Genomic DNA, 24,850 nt, shown 5'->3' on the forward strand with positions numbered 1-24,850 from the left:
CATTACGCTACGATCAATAGGAGCAGAGCAGTAAGGGAAATGCTGAGAAAACGAGAGAAGTTACTCCATTTTTACAGTGATACTACTGTAAAGGTTATAGAGGTCTAAAGCTGGATTAAAGTGGTCTAAGGGCGGACGAAGTCGCGGGCGTCCGCTAGTTTATTAATAAAGTGTTTTTCAGATAGCATGGGTATAGTGACAGTCGCCTGTATGAAGTTCATAATACGTAGATACTATGTCGTGAATCGTAGCAAACTTTAGAGTGACGGCCTCCATGGCACAGTGGTATGCGTAGTGGAGTTACAAGACAGAGTTCCTGGGTTCGATCCCCGGCTGGGCCAATTGATGTTTTCTTAATTGGTCCAGGTCTGGCTATTAAGAGGCTTCTGCAGAGGCTAGTTACCATTACCACCCTATCGACAAAGACGTATCGCCAAGCGATTTAGCGTTCCGGTGACCTGTAATAACCGAAAGGGGTATGGATTTTCATTCTCCTAACAAGTTATCTCGCTTCCATCTTAGATTGCATCACTTACTATCAGATGATACAGATATACATATACAGATACTATTGTAGTCAAGGGCTACGTCTAAAACTTGTAAAGAATAAATAAAAAACGATCACCCGCACCATCCTATAAGAAACGAACTCTAAAAGCAATTTTTATATGGAACGTAAGGGTAGTAATAGACTTAATTATCTTGGGAATTATGTTAGGAATTCATAAATTGATGTTAAATTAAGGTGACGACACACCAGGCAGCGCTGCAGTTAAATTTTGTTTGTGCATAATCGATGTTTGGGGGTTAGAGGATGATTGTGTTAACAAAATAATGTTAACGTTTACCTCCAAAGCTACTATTACGATTTTATGCGGGTTTGTGAATAGATACCTGATCGAGTGGTAAAGTTCATAAATAGGTGTTACGTTGACAACTCACCAGATGGTGCTGCAGTAAAAATAAGTGCAAAACTGAAACTATTAATCGGAATTTGATTCGATTTACAGTGATGGGTTCAAGTTTGATTTTTTGTGCAAAAACGGATAGGTTTGTTGTTGATTAGATTCTACATCGCTATTATCTAAAGAAATTGTTATTTATAGTCAGATGCATCTTTATGACGTCTCGGAAATAAGCTGCGGATATTGCTACGCGCAGGTCTGTAGGCCTAGTTCGGACTTAGTATTTTAGTCGAGTACGAACGATTTTTGGGCGGTAAATCCAAAAATTGTTCGTACTTTCTCGATAAATGAGCTATCTAACACTGAAAGAATTTTTCAAATCGTACCAGTAGTTCCTGAGATCAGTGGTCCAATTTTAATAATTTTTGGGGTTCAGTTTTATTTTTTTTTATTGGAGAGAATTTCATATTCATTAAATTTATTTTATTGTATTTTTTTTTACGAAAATTACTATTTATAATGTAAAAAATTGAATGAGTATGAAATTCTCTCCAATAAAAAAAAAATATAACGGAACCCTAAACAATTTTTACCTACTGTCACTTTGATGTTGGTGCAAGTGCAAAGCCTGTTGTTGATTGTTACTGAAAAAAAACTACATGAAGAAATGTCTGAGAAATTAAAATAGGTACTTGAATTAATAGATCACCGGCTTGGTATCTCCTTCAAAGTGATCAACAGGTAGAAAGTAAACATTATAATGTTATTTTGCGCTTTTTAGTTTCGTGGGTATGTTTGTTTTAATTTTTTTTTAAATATTTTATGATGGGTATGTTAAATGAAAAAATCTCATTATTTATAACTAGATTTATTATGATTTATGATTACATTGCCATCTCAGTTACAACAACTACGCACTCTTGGCCAGAGTTTCGGCTTTAGCCACAACCTCTTCAATTGGCCCAACCATGTAAAAAGCTACCTCTGGCAGATGATCATACTCTCCTTGTAAAATTTTAGAGAATCCCTTGATGGTTTCCTCCAGGGTACAAGTTTTCCAGCGTGTCCAGTGAATACCTCAGCAACCTGGAAGGGCTGTGACAGGAACCTCTGGATCTTACGTGCACGTGCTACAGTCAGCTTGTCTTCTTCAGACAACTCATCCATACCCAGGATAGCAATGATGTCCTGCAGTGACTTGTAGTCCTGTAGAATCTTCTGTACACCACGTGCCACGTTGTAGTGCTCGGCGCCAATGATGTTGGGGTCCATGATACGAGATGTAGAGTCGAGAGGGTCCACAGCAGGGTAGATGCCAAGCTCAGCAATAGCACGAGACAGCACAGTGGTGGCGTCCAAGTGAGCAAAAGTGGTGGCTGGGGCAGGGTCAGTCAAGTCATCAGCTGGCACATAGATAGCCTGCACAGAGGTGATGGAACCCTTTTTGGTGGTGGTGATACGCTCCTGCATGGTACCCATGTCTGTGGCCAGCGTGGGCTGGTAACCCACAGCAGATGGAATACGACCCAGTAGAGCAGACACCTCCGAACCGGCCTGAGTGAAACGGAAAATGTTGTCAATGAAGAGCAGCACATCCTGACCCTCTTGATCACGGAAGTACTCAGCCACAGTCAGCCCAGTGAGAGCCACACGGGCGCGTGCGCCGGGGGGCTCGTTCATCTGACCGTACACAAGAGCTACCTTGGAAGTCTTGTCCTTCAGGGAGATGACTCCAGACTCAATCATTTCATGGTACAAGTCGTTACCCTCGCGGGTGCGCTCCCCGACGCCGGCGAACACGGAGTAACCTCCGTGAGCCTTGGCGACGTTGTTGATCAGCTCCATGATGAGTACGGTCTTGCCGACGCCGGCGCCGCCGAACAGACCGATCTTGCCTCCTTTGGCGTAGGGGGCGAGGAGGTCGACGACCTTGATACCGGTTACTAGAATCTCTTGCTGCACGGACATTTCGACGAATTCGGGGGCTTCGGCGTGGATGGCGGCAGTTTTGTCGGTGGGGATGGGGCCGCGCTCATCGATAGGTTCTCCGATGACGTTGATGATACGGCCGAGAGTTTCAGCGCCGACGGGAATACGAATGGGTGAGCCGGAGTCGTGAACAGGTTGTCCACGGACGAGACCCTCAGTACCGTCCATGGCAATAGTACGTACGGTGTTTTCACCCAAGTGCTGTGCCACCTCAAGGACGAGTCTAGGCGTCCGGTTTTGAACTTCCAGGGCATTTAGGATAGGCGGAAGGCTATCATCGAACTGAACATCCACAACGGCACCAATTACTGCCACAACCTTACCTTGCCCTTTTCCTGCTGCGGCCGCATAGTCTCGCTTGTTCCCAGCAACGGCTGCAATTTTGCCACATTCTGTAAGTGCTTTTTCGGTTACTGTCTTAGCGGCTAGAAAGCCGCTACCGACCCTACTTATAGCCCCCAGCATTTTATTAAATCTTAAGGGCGGATAAAATTATGTAACCCACTGCAGACGGCAATCCAACCACAGAAAATTAAGATAACCTAAAATAAAATCTTTGCGATGAGGTTGACATTTTGACAATGTCAATTGTCAATTTGACATCTTAGAGAATCGAGTACAGATTATACGCAATGCGTGAGTTTTCCATGGAACGTAGTGTACACTTTGTCCATGAGCTCCACACAAGCCGTGTATGTGCATGTTATTATTTTCATATTTTTTTAATCTATCTTACCGTTTATCCATTTTCCTATTATGATCTCAAATCTCGCCAAGTTTTATTTGAATTCGTTCAGTAGTTTCAGCATGATGCCTGGTCAACAAAAATTAAAAAATACTGACAAGCAGACAGAGGAGAAATGAAAAAATATGCCTATTGATAAAAAATATAAATCAATCTCACCATTTTTTTTGCTTCTCTAACGAAATAATAGCGCATTGATATGTTTAGTACACTCATCATGGTTTAATGGATTTTGCGCGTTCTCGATAGCCATAGCGGACTGACCAGCTGTTTAATGTGTGGTATAGAGTTATCGCACCACAAACCATGTCCTAGTTCAGCTATGAAGTGACGAAGAAAAATATTAAGCCTCTGATTACGAAACAAACTTTTACTACTGCATCTACTGGACAGTCCGATTGCTTTCTGTTTTTGGTTGTTCCAGCCTGCAGATCCTCCTTAAACAGAAATACCGAGCCAAAAATGATTACCTCTTGCTCTTTGCGTCTTGTCAGCCTTTACATAGCAATCCACAATTTAGGTGTGTAGTGCTGATAGGAACCTTCTGTAAATACTTACATACAGATACAGAATCTGTTAAGCTGATGATATCATCAGCGTAACAGATTATGTACCTTCTTGATGTCGGAGAATTATCTTCGCCGCTATCCAATGATTATTATCGTAATTCGTAACACTCGTCAAACTGACTGAATATGTTCGCTTTAAGTGCTATGAGGTCTCGTCACACAGCAGCGTACAAAAGTGAGTCAATCTATGGTTGATCTGTTACATCGGGTGATACATCTTCTGGTTTCTTTAAGCCGTTCTTCCTTAAACCTTAGTCCTTAAACTAAAGACGCAGTAGTGTGCTGGGCCCATAACCTGATGATGGTTAGGTACTAAAAAATATATACAGAGAAAGGAAATAAAACATATAAAAACATTTTATGTTGACAATTTGACATGAAATAGTAACAAGAATTATGGCATGTAGTATTGTCAAGAAGTGAAGAAGTAAAAAAAAAGAATGAAACACTCTAATAAAGAACAAAACTCTACGAATACCGAGAAGTATTTACTTCAATAAGGAATCTCAGACCAATTATTGTATAGGACCTGCCTCGCTAGACGTTACTTTTCTGTCAAAGTATATGATCAACGATCTAATGCGATTATAAAAACTGTCTCTGTAGTATCGATGTTAAATAGTTGTAATCATGTTCGTCCGTTAAAGATCCCCGTAAAAATACCTTTTTGTGTAATTGAATTGTGTAAAAAACCGGCAAAAACTTCTAGTTTAGTATAAGATATATACCAAATCTTAGCTCGTTTTCTTCAAAAAATGACAGACAATTTTGTTCGTGACTATGAGTGCGATACAGGTCCTTCTATAATTGGTCTGAGTTCAAAATAGATAGTTTCGTTAATTCCACATATTAAAATATGTTGACTTTAATCGCTGTTTTTAAAAAGCATTATGTTCTTCGACCAATAATAAGTCAAAGATTATTTTCGATGACTTTAGTGCATTTTGTGCTGAAAACAATAAAAGTTCATAAACGTAAGAATCCAAATAAATCCAAATAAAATAAAAATCACAATTGTCAATGTCAAATTTATCACAACAAGAATTTTGACAATGACATTTTATGATTTTTATGTTAGAGATTTCATTGAGATTTTTTATTACATTAATTACAATAATTATTAAATGACTTGAGAACTTAAAAGTATTATGCTTTCAAAATTACACTAAACATCAAAATGTTAAGTCTGGGTGTGATATTGGTATAGAAATTGTACCTGTACGTTACATCACCTTGAACAGAAAAGGTTATAAACAATATAAATAAACATGAATCGTAGTCGTATTTTATCAAAAGTAAGTTACATTTAATAATGTTGAATTAGTGAATTATTTTTATCTATTTTAAAGTAAACTACTCTTTGAATAATATTTTGGTTTTGTCAGATATTTTGGCGCCATAGACCATTCAGTCAAATTGATTATGCAAGACCATGCTCAGTTACACTGGGCACAAATCCTTTAATAATAAGAGAACAATGCACGGTAATACTGAAGGACAGTTATATTAAGAAATTTATGAAAGCTGTGGGATGGATGGATCAAGAAAGAACTGTGAGTAATTAAATGATTACTTTAAATTTTTTCATATAGTGCTTACCCTAATCAATAACCTCATGCACGCCGTTGATCATCAGATCTACACTTACCATCAGATGTGATTAAAAGTATATTCTACACAAAAAATGTTAATTAATTAACTGTATAAATTTGTTTGTTTAAACACTGAAATTATGCTATATTTCAGCGTCTCAAACTTACTGGATATTTTCTCTATGAATGTGTGCCAGACAAAGTGGCATACGCTGAGTGGTTTGAGGATCTTGAGCTTCCAGACACGTTTGCCTCGTGGTTCATGATCACAGAGTTGCATGTATGGCTTTTGCTGGTGAGGTACATGGCAGAGGATGCCATGGCAACGGGCACAGATAAGAAAAAGTATGTGAAAGGTGATGGACATTTTGTGAGAAACTGTATAATTGAAGCATTATGGGCAGATGTTGGAAATAGGATAAAGCTACTGGAGGTAATTTTTATTTTATATTTTATCTAAATTAATATTATAAAAGGGTAAGTTTTATTTTTTTAAGTGTTTGACTTGATTTGTTTGTTTTCAATGGATTCACAAATTACTTAACCATTTTAAGATTTTTTTTTCACAAATAGTGTAAATACAAATGTAACACCAAAGTGTAACATAGGCTATATTTTGAAATAAAAGAAAAAAAGAAAGTACAGCTCATGCAGATTAACTTGACACCTGGCTTAAATGATGCTGGTACTGTGTTTGTATGGATTTTGTAGCCAGGTCTCAAGTTAAAGCACACAAGTTATATATACATTTATTTATTTATCTCTGTATTCCCACTAGAGTGGGAGTTATATAGGTGAAACCAAGAGTTTCATTACATTTCTTCACCAATAGCAGTTTTTCTTTGGTAATGGTGAAAAAAAAATTAATAAAACAGACTATAATATAATTCTGAGGTGTTGTTCTTTTATAGGTTATAGTGGAAGGCAGCAGGGATGGAGCTAAATGTTACCTACTAAAATAAAAATAAACCTGATTTCATCATCATCTCCTCCACTTAAGTGGGGTCGGAAAAATATGTCAATCTTTTCCATTCGTTTCTATTACTCGTCAACTCATCATCCACTCCTTTTACACACATGTCCTCTTTCACACAATCCAACCATCTCTTCTTTGGCCTTCCTCTCCTCTTATGACCTTCCACTTGCACATTCAACATTTTTCTAGTAATATGACTTTCCTCTCTACGCATTACATGTCCATACCAAGCTAACCTTCTACTCCTCAATTTTTCTGTCACTGGCGCCACCTTCAGACTTCCTCTTATATACTCATTCCTTATTTTATCTATTCTTGTCACACCACACATCCATCTCAACATACGCATTTCGTTCACATGCATTCGTTTACTATCCATCCCTTTCACCGCCCAACATTCTGATCCATACAGCACGACAGGTCTTACAACCGTTTTGTATATTTTACCCTTAAGTCTAAGAGGCATTCGCGGGTCACATAGTACACCTGAGACCTGTCGCCATTTCATCCATCCCGCATTCATTCTACTTTTTACATCTCGGTCCACATTGCCATCGTTTTGAAAAAGCGACCCGAGGTACCGAAAATCGGAGCAAGCTGGTAGGGTTACATCATTTAAGGCAATTTTGGAAGATTGAGATGTACCGCCAAAGTCCAAGAATAAGTATTCAGTTTTCGTTTGACTGATTCGTAGACCAACACTTTCCAATTTCTCCTGCCATTTTCCCAGTCTGCTCTGTACCTCAGATGCGTTTTCTCCGACAAGTACAATATCATCGGCAAACAGCATACACCAAGGTGCTTCTTCCTGTATGTCTGATGTCAGAGCATCCATTACTAGGAGAAACAAATAGGGGCTTAAAGCCGATCCTTGGTGTAAGCCCACCTCCACTTGAAACTAGTCAGTAACACCAGCTTCTGACCGTATGCTCGTGCATGCATCTCTATACATTTCTTTCACTATTCTAACATACTTCCCAGGTATTTTCTTCACGTTCATAGCCCACCATACAACCTCACGGGGTACTCTGTCATACGCTTTCTCTAAGTCAACAAACACCATGTGGAGATTCTTTTGTGCATTCCTGTATTTCTCACACAGTTGACGCAAAGCGAAAATGGCATCAGTTGTACCCCGTCCTGGCATAAACCCAAACTGATTTAGAGTAACCTCACTCTCCTCTCTTATTCTCTTATCTATCACTTTCTCCCAAATCTTCATAGTATGTGACATGAGCTTTATTCCTCGATAGTTGTTGCAATTCTGGACATCACCCTTATTTTTAAATATGGGCACCAACGAACTGCTGGACCACTCTTCCGGGATTGACTCTTCGTGCAACAACTTATTGAAAAATAAAGTCAGCCATTTCCATCCATCCACTTTCAGGCACTTCCAAGCTTCGACTGGTATACTGTCAGGCCCTACCGCTTTACCACTTTTCATACTTTGCACTGCCATTTTTACTTCATCTATACTCACCTCTTTTACCACTGCCAAATTCATTGATACATTCTCTAATTCGCGATTCCAGTCATTCTCTTCGTTCATCAACTTTTTAAAGTATTCCTTCCACCGACCTTTTATTTCTTCGTCATTTGTCAAAACCTTTCCGGCATCATCTTTTATGCATTTCACATGTACTATATCCCTTGCATTATTTTCTCTCGCTTTTGCTAGGCGAAATAAGTCTTTTTGCCCTTGGGGATAATCTAGGGACTCATACAATTTACTGTTTACTTTTCCCCTTGCAATAGCAACCGCTTTTTTCGCTTTCATTTTCTTCTCCACGTAAACATTCTTTTTAATCTCTTTCGAATTGCCGTCATAATCACTCACATTTTTCCAATCCTTAAATGCATCCTTCTTTTCTTTCAGTATATTTTGTATATCCTTACTCCACCACCATGTGTCTTTAGCTATCATACTTTTACCTTTAGTCTCTCCAAAAACATTCTTTGCCTCACTCCTCATGCACAAAGCTATTTCATTCCAGCATTCATTCCCCGATTTATTGTTAAGGTCATCCATGTCAATCATTTTGTCTACCACTCTTGTTCGAAACTCTTTCACACACTCCTCTTTCTCTAACATGTACCATTTTATTTTGGGCAGGGTCTTAGGCTTAGGCATAGACTTTTGGATTTTAATTTTTATTTCCATTAGTAAAAGTCGGTGTTGTGATACTAAAGGTTCCCCCGGTATGACTTTACAGTTTTTAATTTCTTTAATATGGTCTCTTCTTATAAGAAAATAGTCAATTTGTGTATTATGATTCCCACTTTTATATGTTATCAAATGTTGATCCTGTTTTTCAAAGAATGTATTAACTACTGCCAGATCAAAAGCCGTGGCTCCCTGCAGCAGGTTTTCTCCCTCCCGATTACGGTTTCCAAAGCCCCGACCTCCATGTACTCTCTCATAACTTTCATTGAGTCTTCCTACATGACCATTAAAATCTCCCCCTATATAGACCTTTTCATTATTGGGGATAGCTATCATAACTCCGTCAAAATCATTCCAAAACTTCTCTTTCGTCGCATCATCACAACCTGTTTGAGGCGCATATACACTTACTATATTGGACATTACATTTTCTATAATTAGTTTGACTACTATAATTCGATCATTAACTCTATTTACATCTGTCACACATTTTTTCAACTCATTATCTAACACTACACCAACCCCATTCCTTTTGCCATCACTCCCGCAGTAAAAAAATTTAAAACCCATCCCGATTTCTCTAGCTTTTGAACCCTTCCATCTCGTTTCTTGCAGACAAGCAATGTTCACACGTCTCCTTTCTAAAACATCCGCTAGCTCTCTTCCTTTCCCAGTCATAGTTCCTACATTCCAGCTTACCATCCTCATTCTTACTTCCCGGACTTGCTTCTTACGTCGCACCCGTCCATGATGCAACAACCCTTGTCCATTTCCCACAGGCGCCGGGTGCTGCACCTGCGCGTCGCCTAGGGGGTACGCCCTAACCTTCTCACAAAATCCGTTTCCTTGTATTGACATATTTTTTAAATGTTTTGGCTAGTAATTTTTGTGACCGGCCGCCTGCCTGACGTCAACCCTCCTTGGGAATCCTTAGAGTTGTGGATTTTTTCGAACCGCCACCCACTAGCGACATTTTCCCTTAGTCGCCTTTTACGACATCCACGGGAGGATATGGAAAATAAACCTGATTTAAGTAATTTAATATACATACTTTCATATACTAATGATTCCAGGGAGCAAACCCAGCTATAGCAAGAAACCAAGTGACAGAATTATCGGAACAGTTCCAAGCATCCTTAGTAGCTTATGATGAGGGTCTTTCTGATGATAAGGTCTTAGCCGGCGCCGCCTGGAGGAGGTTCTATTCTCTCTCTGAAGATGTTAAAGCTGAACATGTAGCCAGGATTGTTCATTTTATTAGACATCAGGTAAGATATTCATTCATTCATTCATTCCAAGCATTAGATAAAAGTAGCATATCCTCTTCTCAATTAGACGTGCAACCCACAACATATATTGAGAAGACAAACAGACTAATGTCGACCAATAGCCGCAGAGTTGTCCCAGTCCCAGCTCTAGAGAGCAATGCTTCTGGTTTTGTATGAAAAAATATGGGCAGTAAAATTCGTTGAACGTTACGTTTTTTGTGCGCAATCTATTCTGCGCACCTTTCACCGTGCGCTGCCGCCTGCAGCGTGCACATGGCGCTGTTGGCGGACGCACACGCCGCGGCCTGATGCTCCTCGGTTGTGCATCTTTCACTTTTCAGGTGTCAGTATTGAGACATACATTGTGTATGCTGCGGGGCAACATACATTTAGACAGTCAATCTGAAAGAGTAGACTCACATTTAGGCTCGTTGGCACTAATTTATTATGGCAGTGATATACTTAAACACAGCGAAAGTATCAAAAGGTCTTTAATTACTTTATAGTTTAAATATTTACAATGGTAATACGACAAGACTATGAGCGCGTCAAACGTAACAATCGAACGCACCGAGAACGAAAAAGTGGGTAGGTTTCGACTGTCGACTGCACCGAGCGCGGAGCGCGTGACGTAAGCCGGCCGCCGCGCCACATACAACGGGTTTCACTCGAGTATGCGCGCGAATTAAATTTAATGTGTGAAATGTGTATATAATAATTTGTGAGTGTGGAATTATGAATGTATGTAATGTAAGTGTGTATGTAAGTGTGAATGAATGTATTAAATAAATTAAAATAATTATATATAATGAAATAAAAATATATAATATTATATATTATAAATAAATAAATTAATTATGTATAAAGTAGAAAGTAGTAAATATAATAAATAAATAATAGTATATGTAGCCTACAATCACTCCCCTCCAGAGGCCGTGTCTACGGACGATAGAAATCCGGGAACCGTACTCGTCTCCCTGACCGTGAGAAACGTGGAGTTTCTCCAGCTTGTTGCTGGGTGGATGGAGGGTCTGAAGGTTTAGATGGTGGGTCTGGAGGCTTGGATGGTGGAATATCCAGGGAGTATGGCTGGGATGTGTCGTCAGACAGTATAAACGCTGGTTTCAGTCGGTCTATGGATACTGTGACGCTTTTTCCTTTGACATTAATTTTGAAGGTCTTAGCACCTCTCTGCAAAATTTCGTAAGGACCTGTGTAAGCTGCTTGTAGGGACCCACGTGCAGCGTCATCCCTAAGAAAAACGTGAAACAGGTGTCGAGCTGTTTAAAAACGAAGGTTTTGCGGGATTTGGAATGGTGCTGAGTTGGGACCGGTCGAAGTTTCTCGGCAAAGGATCTCATTCGAGCTGAGAAGTCAGTGATGTCGGTGGTGTAGCCAGGGTTTGCGCGGTCAAAAAATTCACCGGGCAGCCTGAGCGGTTCACCGTACACCAATTCGGCTGAAGAGGCTTTGAGATCTTCCTTCACAGCTGTTCTTATGCCAAGAAGTACAAGGGGCAGTGATTCGGTCCAATTTGAGTCGGCATGGCAAGTTATAGCTGCCTTCAGCTGTCTGTGAAAGCGCTCAACTAAGCCGTTGCACTGTGGGTGGTAAGAAGTTGTCCTGCGGTGTTCAAATCCAATGGATTTGGCCAACTGCTGGAAAAGCGCCGATTGGAATTGTGCTCCTCGATCTGTAACTATATCAGTAGGAACACCGTAACGCGATACCCAACAAGAAATGAAAGCTTTGGCCACTGTCTCAGCGGTTATATCGGCGATAGGGACAGCTTCTGGCCATCGCGTGAAGCGATCGACGGCTGTCAAACAATACCGATAACCGTTTGAGTACTGCATTGGCCCGACAAGGTCTAAATGGGCGTATTTGAACCGCGCTGAAGGTAAAGCAAGCGTACCTATAGGTGACGACACGTGTCGGCTTACTTTCGTGCGCTGGCAAGCCAAACATGCCTTAGACCAGTCGCGGCAGTTTTTGAGCATGAGAGGCCACACAAAGCGCTGTGCAACGAGCTTAGCTGTAGCGTTGGGACCAGGATGGCTAAGAGAGTGGAGGCTATTAAAAATTTGCCTACGACAACTCTCGGGGACAAAAGGTCTGGCAGACGGGGTACTAACGTCGCAGTACATTTCAGTACGACTGCCAGGTATTGTCCTCTTTGTCAATCGGAGGGATGTTTCGCCGTTCAGGCACTGAATGAGCTCTGGATCGGTGGTCTGGGACTTGGCGAGCACTTCTAGATCAACCGGCATCTCTAATTCATGTACACGGGAAAGCGTGTCGGCGACGACGTTATCTTTGCCCGCGATGTGTTGAATATCGGTCGTGAATTGAGAGATGAAGTCTAAATGTCGGAATTGTCTCGGCGAACAGTTCTGTTTTCTTTCGTGAAACGCGAAACTGATCGGTCTGTGATCCGTGAAGATAGTGAAGTGTCTCGCTTCAACCATGTGGCGGAAGTACTTTATGGCCTCGTAAATCGCGAGAAGTTCGCGGTCGTAAGGCGAGTACTTCTGCTGAGCGGGACTCAGTTTGCGCGAGAAGAAGGCTAATGGCTGCCATGCGTCGTCCTGCAACTGTTGAAGAACAGCACCTATGGCAATATCCGAGGCGTCTGTAACCAATGCTAGCTTGGCTCCGCAGTCAGGGTGCGCCAGAAGGGTAGCATTGGAGAGGCTCTCCTTAGTATCAGAAAACGCCTTCAGAGCATCACCAGTTAAGTAAATGGGGGTTGAGGCCTTCACAGAACCCATGAGAAGGGCGTTAAGGGGGGCTTGAGTCTGGGCAGCATTGGGCAGGAATCTCCTATAGAAATTTACCATGCCCAGGAAGCGCCTGAGCTCCTTAATAGTTTTAGGGACGTTTATGTCCGCGATGGCCTTGACCTTGCTATCTAAAGGTTTGGTACCTTTTTCGGAGATATGGTAGCCGAGGAATGTCACTTCAGATTCTCCAAAGACGCATTTTGCTGTGTTCACCAGCACGCCGTAGTCTTGCATACGGGAGAACAGCTCGCGTAGGTGGATTTCGTGTTCTTCGGGAGTCCTAGAGTATACTAAAAAATCATCAAGGTACGGATAGACAAAGTCAAGTCCACGCGTTAGTTCATCAACGAATCGCTGGAACGTCTGACTGGCATTCCTCAAACCGAAGCTCATGAAGGGGAACTCATATAATCCAAAGGGACATGTGATCGCCGCCTTCGGGATGTCCTCCCGAAGGCGGCTCGCTCGCTCGCTCCCGAAGTACCTCGGGTGACGTCATACCTATAGTACTAATATTAGTAAGGCTATCGATAAGCCTATGGTTGCATATGTCTACTATTAATTTATAGTGAGACAAAAAATCTACGCCAATGATAGGTTTAGTGACGTCCGCGATTACAAAGCGCCACGGGAAGTTACGGCGTAATCCTATATTTAATGTAAGTTGAATGCAACCGTAGGTATCGATAACTGTACCGTTAGCCGCACACAGAGAAAACGAAGTTTTGTTACGACGTTCGCGGATTGCACTAACGGGGTATACGCAAATGTCACTACCGGTATCTACTAAATATTTAGTCTTCGTATCGCGATCCATCACAAATAAGCGACCTGAGTTCCGGCAATCGACGGCCGCCATCACTGATTGCTCCGATCGTTTCCCGACGCGGATTTAAAATTGCACGGCTGCACACACTTGTTTGCGCTAGCACCAAACTTGTGGTGGTACCAGCAGTTGGGGAACCGGCGGGTGCTTGAGGCTGATCGTCTGGACTGGGAACGGCTTCGACTCCTCCCACGGGCTTGACCACGGTCAGTCGACGATGTACGTTGGCTGTCGCGAGCGACGAGCGCGCTGACCTGTTTTGTGAGCTCCGCGACTTGTCGTACTAGTACGTCGAACGCCGACGATGACGTCACACCGGCTGTCTGTCTGCACGGTGCTGCGATTTCAAACACGCGGTCGGCGAGCTCCGCCAGGGCGTCTAGTGAGCCTCTCTGTGACGCGACGATAGGTTGTATCTCCGTAGGCAAGCGGCTGGACCAGATTGTCCTTAAAAAATCTTCAGGGACGTCGGCGCCCGCTAGATGTTGCAGGTGTCGGAGAAACTGTGATGGTTTGCGATCACCCATTGTTTCATGCGTCAGCAGCTGTTTAATTTTGTTTTCTTTCGACACTGATAACCTTTTTATAAGCTCAGTCTTCAGTTTTTCGTAATCCGGGGGGCCTGTGATGATGTCCTCGACCTCGGACGCATGTTGTCTGTCGAGACAAGCGAGCACTTGGTAGAACTTTATCTCGTCATCCGTTATGCCGAACATCCGAAACTGCGCTTCTACCTGGCGAAACCAGATAATGGGTTTTTCTGTCCAAAATGGTGGGGCTTTGATCTGCCTTACAGGCGCGGTGTCTTGCGATCCACTTGACATAATTTTCGGTTTTGCGCGTGGCCGAGTGTTCACTGTAGCGGCCGTATTACTATCACTGCTCATTTTGATTGATTTTTTTGAGGGTCACCACGTCGGGGTCACCAGTTTAGGCTCGTTGGCACTAATTTATTATGGCAGTGATATACTTAAACACAGCGAAAGTATCAAAAGGTCTTTAATTACTTTATAGTTTAAATATTTACAATGGTAATACGACAAGACTATGAGCGCGTCAAACGTAACAATCGAACGCACCGAGAACGAAAAAGTGGGTAGGTTTCGACTGTCGACTGCACCGAGCGCGGAGCGCGTGACGTAAGCCGGCCGCCGCGCCACATACAACGGGTTTCACTCGAGTATGCGCGCGAATTAAATTTAATGTGTGAAATGTGTATATAATAATTTGTGAGTGTGGAATTATGAATGTATGTAATGTAAGTGTGTATGTAAGTGTGAATGAATGTATTAAATAAATTAAAATAATTATATATAATGAAATAAAAATATATAATATTATATATTATAAATAAATAAATTAATTATGTATAAAGTAGAAAGTAGTAAATATAATAAATAAATAATAGTATATGTAGCCTACACACACACACTTTTTTTTTAATTCTTTACAAGTTAGCCCTTGACTACAATCTCACCTGATGGTAAGTGGTGATGCAATCTAAGATGGAAGGAGGCATGTTATGAGGAGGATGGAAATTCCCACCCTCATTGGTTTCTATACAACAATGTACCGGAACGCAAAATCTCTTGGCCGTACGTCTTTGTCAATAGGGATGTATTAATTGTTTTCACAAGATATAATGTTGTGGCATGCATGTTAGGCCTACCGAAACTCATTTATTTCTATTTGAATTAATCAAAATCAGTTTAGTAGTTTAGACATGGAAAGTAGACAAACAGACTTTTTCATTTATAATATTAGTACAGGTCAACGATATTTCATACTATAGATATATTACATGCCTATAAAATCAAAGTGATTAGAATTTAGCTACTCTACTCCACTGAGCGCACACATGCCCAAATGCAATGAAATTAAGACCAATTAACCACCTTTTCTCTCCTCAATTTTAACGCGTTAGTGACGTATCTATAGTATAAAATCTTTGGTACAGCTATACAAAAATTGTACTATCTAAAAGTTTTTACATATGATTTTTTTTTCCTTTTCAGTTATCTATTTTGGACAAAATACCAAGTGAAGACTTACGGTGGAAACCACAAATCGATTGGTTAAGTATACGTAATCATTGATATTAGCTGTATTTTTTTTTGTTATTTAGAATATTCTAGGGTTGTTAATAAATTAAGTGAAATTATTTAATATTTAAATATATTTTTATTTATAAAACAATCTCCTAAACAATGTAGGTTCAAAACGAAGAAAAAAGGAAATAAATTAAACAGCAATAGAAAAACATATGATAACATTGATGTACATAATATGATATCAAAAAAATACAAACTAAGCCATAATAACATGAAAGTAAAACTCCACAACATTTAAAGTACAGATAAGCTGAAAATAAAGTAATAAGTAATTGAACAATTGGTAAAATTCACAAGAAATTATACTTTATTTGATGAAATGTTTATAAATACAAATAGACAGGTTATTATTGTCAAATGGGTCCTCAAAACAAGCAGTTATTATTGTCAAATGGGTCCTCACAACAAGCAGTTATTATTGTCAAATGGGTCCTCAAAACAAGCAGTTATTATTGTCAAATGGGTCCTCAAAACATGCTACTTTATATGGTCATTGTTGGCTTTCGCTCGAATATGGCTATTCACCATAGTTGCTAACCGAACCAAAACAGTCGTCGAAGTTCCTCGCATCTCTCACGTCGCCACAGCACAGTGACCACAGATCTGCATAGGTTGTCGATTTTGCACCAATCGTTGCAATATGGCCATCTTCTGTCGCTCATTTTCAGTAGAAACTTTGAGTACAGTCCTATCAAATGTCTATTTCTCTCAGTGGCCATCCTGCGTACTAAAGCGTCCAATGATGTAGGTGACAAGTCCCGCAGTCCAAACGCAGATCTAAAGTCGTAGAGTTGGAACCAACGCGGACGTCTGTGTGGGGTCAGGTTCGCTTCAGTCAAATTGTATATGAAGCTGACGAAGTTTGTTGGCTCCTAGAAATGAAAAATAATATTTCCTGTGTACAACTTCTCAAACAAGACTTGGTACGGTTCATTCTGGGGCTATAGTATAGTCTGTTCCTGTTCCCGTAGGAAAACGGGGATAATATATAGCCTATAGCCTTCCTCGATAAATGGGCTATCTAACACTGAAAGAATTTTTCAAATCAGACCAGTAGTTCCTGAGATTAGCGCGTTCAGTCAAACAAACAAACTCTTCAGCTTTATAATATTAGTATAGATTGAACTAAAAGTACTTACAAAGGTCCTCGGGTCGATGGTAGCGATCTTGTAGTTGAGGTTGAAGTTAGTGTAGGCGGTCACACTTCCAGCACCCCATGCAATACTGATCGGTCGGCCATTTTCCAAACTGTAGAATATCTTGAACTCATCACCATGCGTGTGACCTGTGAACTCCCCGGCGATTGTTGACGCGAATCTATAACAAATTAAATTGCCTGTACCTAATCGTGGTTTTTAGGGTAGTATATAATATGTCAAGCTCAAAGATGGAAAACGCTCAGTGAGCGGAAAAATAGCTCACAACGCGTTGTGGTCCCAGTAAAACATCCACATGGCGAAAATCACCGAAATACCAAATAGCGAAGTTCGTGTCGTGGCTGAAATGCTATTCGATCTCAACGCGTAGTGGCAATGAAGAAATGCCATGACGCGTATGGAATATTATTAGGATACGACGCAAACTACTGATAGTAGGGGAGCCGAAGAGTGATAGCTTCGTGATATCCCAGTGAATATGAATTCTGCCTTCGATTCGGTCCGGGGGATGCACCTCCAACTTTTCAGTAATGTGCATTTTACGTTTGTCAAACGGTGAATGAAAAATATCGTGAGAAAACCTGCATACCTGAGAATTTTGTTAATTCTCCTAAAGGGCCTAACCCCTCTCATTCTAAGAGGAGACTCGTGCTCAGTGAGCCGAATATGGGTTGTTAATAGGTAGTTCATCTCGGTTTAAAGGATGTTTTCTAATTTCCGCAGGAGGAGAAAAGTTTTGACTTTGTGTTTGTCAACTTTAAATCAAAATTAAATTTGGCAGGGATGTAGTTTAGTAGTTAAAGAACTGATTTTGGAACAGGACAGGATTTAGGAGATCTAAGGGCAGACAAAGACGCGGGCGTCCACTACTATCAAATAGGCCTTGAAACTTGCTAATACATATCGCCGGCATTTTAATCAGTCAGTCAGCTATACCTAACTATAGTGAAATAACTAGAAATCGTAGCTAATCCGCTACTAGGTTGTGTACTAAACGTTAAAAGCATACCTTGTAACAATTCTGTTATACTCCCTGGTCCACGTGTAAGTGAAGTCATGGACTCCAGGCGGTATATGTCCGAGTATATGGACCTTGTCTCCAGCTAACTCCGCTTTGTGCAACTCCTGTACAAGCCAGTCTAAATGTCTCTTAGCATCCAACGGATCGTAGACTAGCCACCTGAAATATCACAAACAGATGCATGCTCTAGAACTGTCCGTGTTGATTTTGCAATATTTAAAAAGCTAATTTCAGAAACTTCCAAGAACAAGCTTAAACGCTAAAGACATTGCATGTATCTGTAACTAAACAAAATTTCCTCTGGGTTGATTTCTCGTTTTTTTCTGATACAATCTTGCAAAGTATGAAATGCTTATGCATTCCGTGTTCCCTCTACTACATTCTACGATTATTAAAAATAATTGTAAAATGATGTAATATCCTCAGTAGAAACAAACCTTTACAATTAAACACTTACCAAGTGCATGTCAGGACACGCGCAATATAGGCTTCCGTACTTGTACTTTACAAATGCTGGCTTAAAATAGTGGGGTTTGCTACGAAAACCATTGATTAAATTATGGATGGACCCGGCACCCGCACGGTGAGTCCATGGAATGCTAAGATATTTCGTTTCTACTTTATACCTTGATAATGCATAAATCGATTCCTGTGAATTCTTTTGATTTAAAGCTAAATAAATTACTGATAATATACATTATGATAGCATACCAATTGGATTTAAAGGCAACGTTGTTATTCACGGAGATGACGCGTAAACCTGGTCGCACACGCATTGCAAACGCGCCCATCTGTCGAACTGTAGCTTTAGCCTCCGCTGTTAAATAGAAGTCCCACTTTCTTGCTAAGCCTTCGTACAGCCAGGTTGTATTGAGTTTGTCGCCTCTCACGGTACTTGGTGCGAATCTGAAAATTAATTACAATAAATGGATTTCTGATTCCAACGAAGTTTATAATGGAAAAATCGTGATAAGTAGCTAGCCAATCTGGAAGTTCGTTTGACTTTAGATAGTGATAAGACGGTAGATCAAGCTCAAACTAAAGGAGAAGTGAGATGACAGTTCTAATGGATCGACTGGATCTACTGGGCCTTATTTTGCCGTCTACTAGGAGAATATATTCTTTTGACTTACTGGTTAGTCGGTTGGGACTCGTGGTTTCCAATAGATGGTATTACAAGGACGTTGTTCCCAAATTCCTTTCTCATTTTGTCGATGATATGTGCGTTAACTTCGTTTATTAGTTCATAAGTGGTCTCCCATACATGATGATCGATACTGTCTCCCATGTAATACACAAGATCGACATTCTGTAAACATCAGCATAATTAAATTATTGAAAATACAAATCGAGAATTGGGTATTAGTATTTGAAATTTAGAAAAATATCGATTTTTGGGAAGGTTTTCCAGGTGGGGACAATCGGTTATTTCGCGACGTGAGCTTTCTTATTAACGTCAAAATAGATGCCCGTAAAAGATTTATCCTGACCAATTAAAATGATCTTCGCTAAAATGAGCTTTATTTTCGATAGACAAAGTTTTAGGATCAAACTTAGGGTAGACAGGTGTTTCACTTGTTACTAGTCCATAGGTTTCAAGTGACTGTAACCCCAATCATCCTTTATCTAACCCTCTGGCTCTGCTCTGGCAAATCTTCTGCACTCTTCCAAACACGGCTAAGGTTGTTGCGGACCTCTTAAAGAGCCTATAGCAAATTATATTCAGAACACAATATGTACATATGTACAGATACTTACCCGGTGCGCTGTAGCCACTCTTTGGATAGCGTCATCATAAGCCCAAAGTGGCGTATCGCAATTCCTATAGTCGCCCCAAAAACCAGCAGGTGGCGAATTTCTTCTGTCCACTTGTTTTATTTTGGTCCTATTTCTTATTTGAGTGGTAATATCTAAATTCATCATATCTTTGTTATCTATCTTGATAACTCCATCTTTAATTAAAGGTTCTTCATTAGAATATTCGTAAATGTGTGTACGTGGTATTTGACCTTTTCTGCAGCACGTCGGTTCATTGCAGTCAGCTACGCCGTTTGCTACGTACAGTGGGTCTATGTGGGCTTCTGAGATGACGGCTATTGTGAGAGGTCTATTCCTTGCTTCGGATTCCTATGAAGAAGGTAAAAATTATTCTGTAACTATGTGATTGTATGTACAAGTACCAGTATATAAGCATACTTACTCTGTCAATTATTTTACTACTCCGCCTGGCTGGTAAACTGACGGTCCATTCAAATCTAGGGTCGTCATAAGGACAGAACAAAGGGTCGTGGCTTCTTTGTAAGACCAATCCACAGAATGTTCTTGGTAGCGCTCGTGGTGTTGTTCTAATAATGAACGTTAGTATTGGCTGCAAGGAAATTTTTTTTTTATCAAAATATTAGTTAAGTACACATTATATTTTTCATTCTTATATTTTACAACTAAATTGACTTTTATCTGATTGAGCTGCTGAAATCAATGAATTAACCCTAACAATTAAGAAGGCCATTTTACGAAGGATTTCAGACTGATCCATTTAGCGGGTAGAAGTGTCCTATGATGTTATGTCAATGACAATATCTTCCATCTATCAATTTTAGAAATAGATTTCTTTATTTTTAACTTAGATACTAAGCCAGGACCATCAAAATCAAAATATTAGGTAAACGTCTAGGTCAGAATTTGTACAAGAAAGCTCAAAAGAAGATCGTAATTTAACAAACTTATACTAACGATATTCAATTCGATGACTCCGCGACAAGCCCTCGGAGTTACGAATCCGAGAGATGCGCATAACGTAGACACCGCTTCTATCAGTCTCTGGTCTGACTGTCCCTCGCGGACCAGGTCGAAGAGTGCTCCGAAAGCACTCCGACATATTAAGCAGTCCACACTCTGAAAATAAATAATTTTTTAAGGTGACCTTTAGAAGATAAAAAGTCTTTTTATATCACAATGTCAGTATTAATGATTATAGATAACACTTTAATTTTTTTAATATTTTGGGTATTTAACGCCAATTATCTAACAAAAAGATATGTAACTGCAGGAATACATCTATTTTATAATGATAACAATGAAGTCTATATCCGATTTTCATCCCAAATTTTTAAAGATTAACGTTGACAACCTGTTTGCCTCAGCTTAAAATATCCTCTCGATTTCCAGCTTCAATTTAGGATTTCCTAATTTGGCTCTGATCTAATTTGGGTGTGACTTTGGCTTTGGTTAGTTACCACCCGAAAGAATGATGTAGCGTTCCGATATGATGCCCCGTAAGATGAGTAATGGTTTCTCAGTGGCATAATTATCGGAATGTTACGGGGATGTGGGTGGATAAAATTCACATGTCTATATCATTATCAGGTAACAACTTTTAAATTATTTAAAAAGTTTATATGATTCATCATCATCATCATGTCAGCCGATGGAAGTCCACTGCAAGACAAACCTTTTGTAGGGGCTTCCAAACATCACGATCCTGCGCCGCCTGCATCTAGCGAATTCTGCCGGAGATTCTTAACAGCTCTTGCCCCGCTGTTACCATAACCGCTGCCAGAGCCAGAAATAAGAGCTGTGTTACGTTTTTTCGGTCCATCACAAAGTTTTGCGCCATACTGACCACATAGGCATGCGGATTGGTCAGCGCAAAGCTAGATTACTCGCGCCGGTGTCGCTGCTGCCCTTTGCCTATTTAGATTTTATAGCAACAGTTTTTATTAATGCGTTAGATCATTGATTTTTGATCTTTGCCAGAGGCGTAACGGTTAGCGAGGCAGGTCCTGTTATTAATGGTCGAAGCTGCTGCCCCACATCGGCCCGAGACATTTAATAATCTAGCCTTTGGGTATGGATATACCGCCATTCGTCGGCCCAGGTGCACCACGAGCAGGTGAGGTTGGCACTTGGGGAGACTGACTGGTACTTGCCTCCTCCTTACACCCCTTATATAATTACGGATCTTAAAATGATATATTAAAAAAAATTAGGTACTTCTCCAGATCTTTCGCTTTGCCTTTCTGCCTCTTTCGATACCGGGAAGTAGATGGCTAAAGTGTCTTGTATAATTTTCACGTCATGTTCTGATGCTTCGTTCTTGACATATCTCACGAACACGTTTTGTAAATCATCTGAAAATAGGCTTTTCAGTAATTTTCAGCTTCCGCTTGTGTAGAAAAAAATCCTCGAACTCGGAGTGTGTAAAATCTGGCTTCTGTTAACTTAGACACCTTCAATGTCTTTCAATCACAAAATCTTTCAATGGGTCAGTTATTTATTACTAATGGGTAATGTAATAAATAACTGACCCATTGAAAGATTTTGTGGTTTTTAATTCAATTAGAACTTCCAGTTTAGATTAAAAATTTCGTTTAGCCATACAAAGCTTACACAATGGCCGGTAAAGTTTTGAATTGTCGGTGTCTAATAATAATAATAATAATACTCATTTATTCAGCTTAAGACTGGACAGAAATAGTTAAAACTAAATTAACTTAAAAATTAAGATAATTATAACTAAACAAAAAACACGACTGCACTTCTGGGCAAATAGTGCCTCCCGATGTGCAGCCTCTATGTTATTCCATTCAATTTATTCTCTATACGTATAGTCTACCTAATACAGTTTATATTTAAATATATATATATTTTATCTCAGCTGAAAAGGTCGCTGCCTCAGCATGGTGCTGCAGTGTTTGCAACTGCAACGCTGATTTTCAGGCATGAACCTTGGTGGCGTCACGACTCGACAGGGAAACAGTTATAAAAGAGAAAAATAAAATAAAAAAGCAAATAATAAAATACACAAATACAGAAATAATACAAATGAAAGGAAAAATAAAAAACATAGTATAAGTCAAGAGTCATCCAAACTATTTATAAATATAGCCTTAAAAGCTCAACTGTAAAGGGCCTGAGTCTGACCAATGATGTTAGAGGAAAGTAGAGACTGAAATCGACCGGCAAATTTATAACAAAATGAAGGGCGTCACCAAAATAAAAATGCAAATAGTTAATAACCTCAATATATAAGTATAACTCAAGTTTGTTAACTGTATTTTTTATTTCAATATGTACTAGTCTCTACTTTCATTAGCCAAACTCTAGAAAAAAAGACGTACCTACCTACACGTAAAAAGTATTTATATTGGTCATAATAAGAATATATAATGACAAATATTCTTATAAAAGAAAAAAAAATACTTTTAATCAAATTGCGAGTCGCTTACTTGTTGGTGAGTCGAATTTAGAATTTTATATGTTAAGATCATTGAACTGTTATAATAAAAGGACGCACAATCGTATAGAAAACTAGACTATTTTGCTTTGACAGTTTTAGAATTATTGGTAAAGAAAATTATACCTAAATGCGACTACTTGAATTGAGTGCCAAGAAGTTGTATATCGCACCCATTGTGTGGGGACGTTTTTTGGTCGCTGATTGTGCATCCACTTTTTAATAGGAGATCGATGGTTAAGATTTACAATTATTCCCAATTATTATTTAGATTTATAATTACTCTCACCTGAAGATATAAGATTTGCAGCAAGACTAGAACCTATAATCAGCAGCACACCTAAAAGTGGTTTCATTTCGTCGGTTCAATGTCTTTATTATAAATATAAAATTTTCAAAAAAGCATCGCCAATATTTACTGAAGTGTGAACACCACCGTGATAGATGCAAGAAGCCCTAGTGAGGAAATGTAGCCAAAAAGTGGATTGTGCATGATAACTATGACGTCAAATTGATTAGGGTTCGTTAGGAAAATTCAATTTAGTTTTGTTTGACTAGTTATGACTGCGGTATTAGCCGATGTATAGTTACATTCGCTCACTATAAAGGGCCAATCAAATCTGAAAAAGCGCATTAAATTATTATTGACCTTTAAATGAAAATGGATATGGATAAATGTAATAGATAATTGATATGAAAATGTTAAATACAATTTAATAGAACTAAAAGAAGTAGTAAAAAGTAAAAGAAACAAAAACCAAACTATATTTTTTTGTGCCTGTCTGTCCGTCTTGCTAATCTCTGAAACTCACTTCTAGTTTCTACTTTAAATAAAGACGAAGTGATAAAACGGTTGTTAGAAAAAAGCAAACCGAATTTTATGAGAATAAAGTCAAGCGATCAAGGCTTAATTATTAAAAAGTCAGGGAATTCAAATTCTTTTTAAACAACTCGCACTTTTTTGTTAATTTTATCAATCTATCTCTTTATCCAAAGTTATCAGTACATCTGGAATTTTTAAAATTAAAACCAACAATCGTTAGAAAAAATCTCAAGATAATAAATATAATCTACGTAATTTGTTGTTTGAATTTAAAAATAATACCTATGCCTGTATCTACGAGTACGTAGTATAGTACTTTAACTTAGTCAAAATTGTTAGTTTCTCTAAGCTGTGTTTTCCAATGAAGTCGATACGTAGGTACTTACAGTCTTACAGTACGATGCAAACTTTATGACACTTCGGAACATCGTGCATAAAGCTGCTTATTTATTGTGAAAACAACAACAATCGTCGTAACACTCCACCTGTTGTCGCTCCGTTTAGAGAAAAAGGCTGAATACATTGCCAAGAGGAACGGTTTATGGGTCACCATCCCTATGACCAATTTATCTATAGATACAACATTTTAAGGATCACCAGTAACATAGGGACGCTGCGGCAGTAACCCCTACTCGTGATGTGTTGGGAACTTGAATAAAACTATTTGTATTTAATTTTACTT

At 39.5% G+C, this 24,850-nt stretch overlaps 3 protein-coding genes across 3 annotated transcripts in view; 1 reads left to right on the forward strand and 2 right to left on the reverse strand.

Annotated features, from left to right (window-relative positions):
* Positions 1–1,950: 1,950 nt before the first annotated feature.
* LOC128198548 (ATP synthase subunit beta, mitochondrial) lies at positions 1,951–3,475 on the reverse strand (the record flags this gene model as incomplete). The annotated part of the gene is given in 1 exon segment (XM_052884605.1): positions 1,951–3,475. A coding segment is annotated over 1 exon segment (1,409 nt), but the record flags the coding sequence as incomplete, so codon positions are not given.
* Positions 3,476–5,243: 1,768 nt separating this feature from the next.
* LOC128198549 (ubiquinol-cytochrome-c reductase complex assembly factor 1-like) lies at positions 5,244–15,994 on the forward strand. Its single transcript, XM_052884607.1, has 5 exons — positions 5,244–5,503; positions 5,594–5,761; positions 5,955–6,233; positions 10,017–10,211; positions 15,836–15,994. The coding sequence occupies exons 1-5, from the start codon at positions 5,477–5,479 to the stop codon at positions 15,914–15,916; spliced, it is 750 nt and encodes a 249-aa protein (XP_052740567.1). The 5' UTR covers positions 5,244–5,476; the 3' UTR covers positions 15,917–15,994.
* The window catches only part of LOC112048972 (sphingomyelin phosphodiesterase-like), a 14,163-nt gene continuing 5,306 nt past the window's right edge, over positions 15,994–24,850 (reverse strand). Inside the window, exons 2-10 of the mRNA XM_052884808.1 lie at positions 22,103–22,239; positions 20,843–21,010; positions 20,310–20,477; positions 19,868–20,236; positions 19,243–19,418; positions 18,821–19,015; positions 18,098–18,268; positions 17,071–17,248; positions 15,994–16,803 (exon numbers count right to left, since the gene is read on the reverse strand). Of these exons, the coding sequence (XP_052740768.1) occupies positions 16,465–16,803; positions 17,071–17,248; positions 18,098–18,268; positions 18,821–19,015; positions 19,243–19,418; positions 19,868–20,236; positions 20,310–20,477; positions 20,843–21,010; positions 22,103–22,239 (1,901 nt within the window). The 3' untranslated portion in view covers positions 15,994–16,464. The remainder of the gene's footprint in view (positions 16,804–17,070; positions 17,249–18,097; positions 18,269–18,820; positions 19,016–19,242; positions 19,419–19,867; positions 20,237–20,309; positions 20,478–20,842; positions 21,011–22,102; positions 22,240–24,850) is intronic.

The sequence above is a fragment of the Bicyclus anynana genome, chromosome 12 (genome assembly GCF_947172395.1).
Source record: "Bicyclus anynana chromosome 12, ilBicAnyn1.1, whole genome shotgun sequence".
In the NCBI taxonomy this organism is placed as follows: Eukaryota; Metazoa; Arthropoda; class Insecta; order Lepidoptera; family Nymphalidae; genus Bicyclus; species Bicyclus anynana.

Excerpts from the sequence above, each read along its gene's own strand:
- LOC128198549 (XM_052884607.1), top strand. The coding sequence starts at position 5,477 with ATGAATCGTAGTCGTATTTTATCAAAA. Across the intron at positions 5,504-5,593 it reads GTAGTCGTATTTTATCAAAA|ATATTTTGGCGCCATAGACC; the intron begins GTAAGTTACATT and ends TGGTTTTGTCAG. Across the intron at positions 5,762-5,954 it reads GGATGGATCAAGAAAGAACT|CGTCTCAAACTTACTGGATA; the intron begins GTGAGTAATTAA and ends GCTATATTTCAG.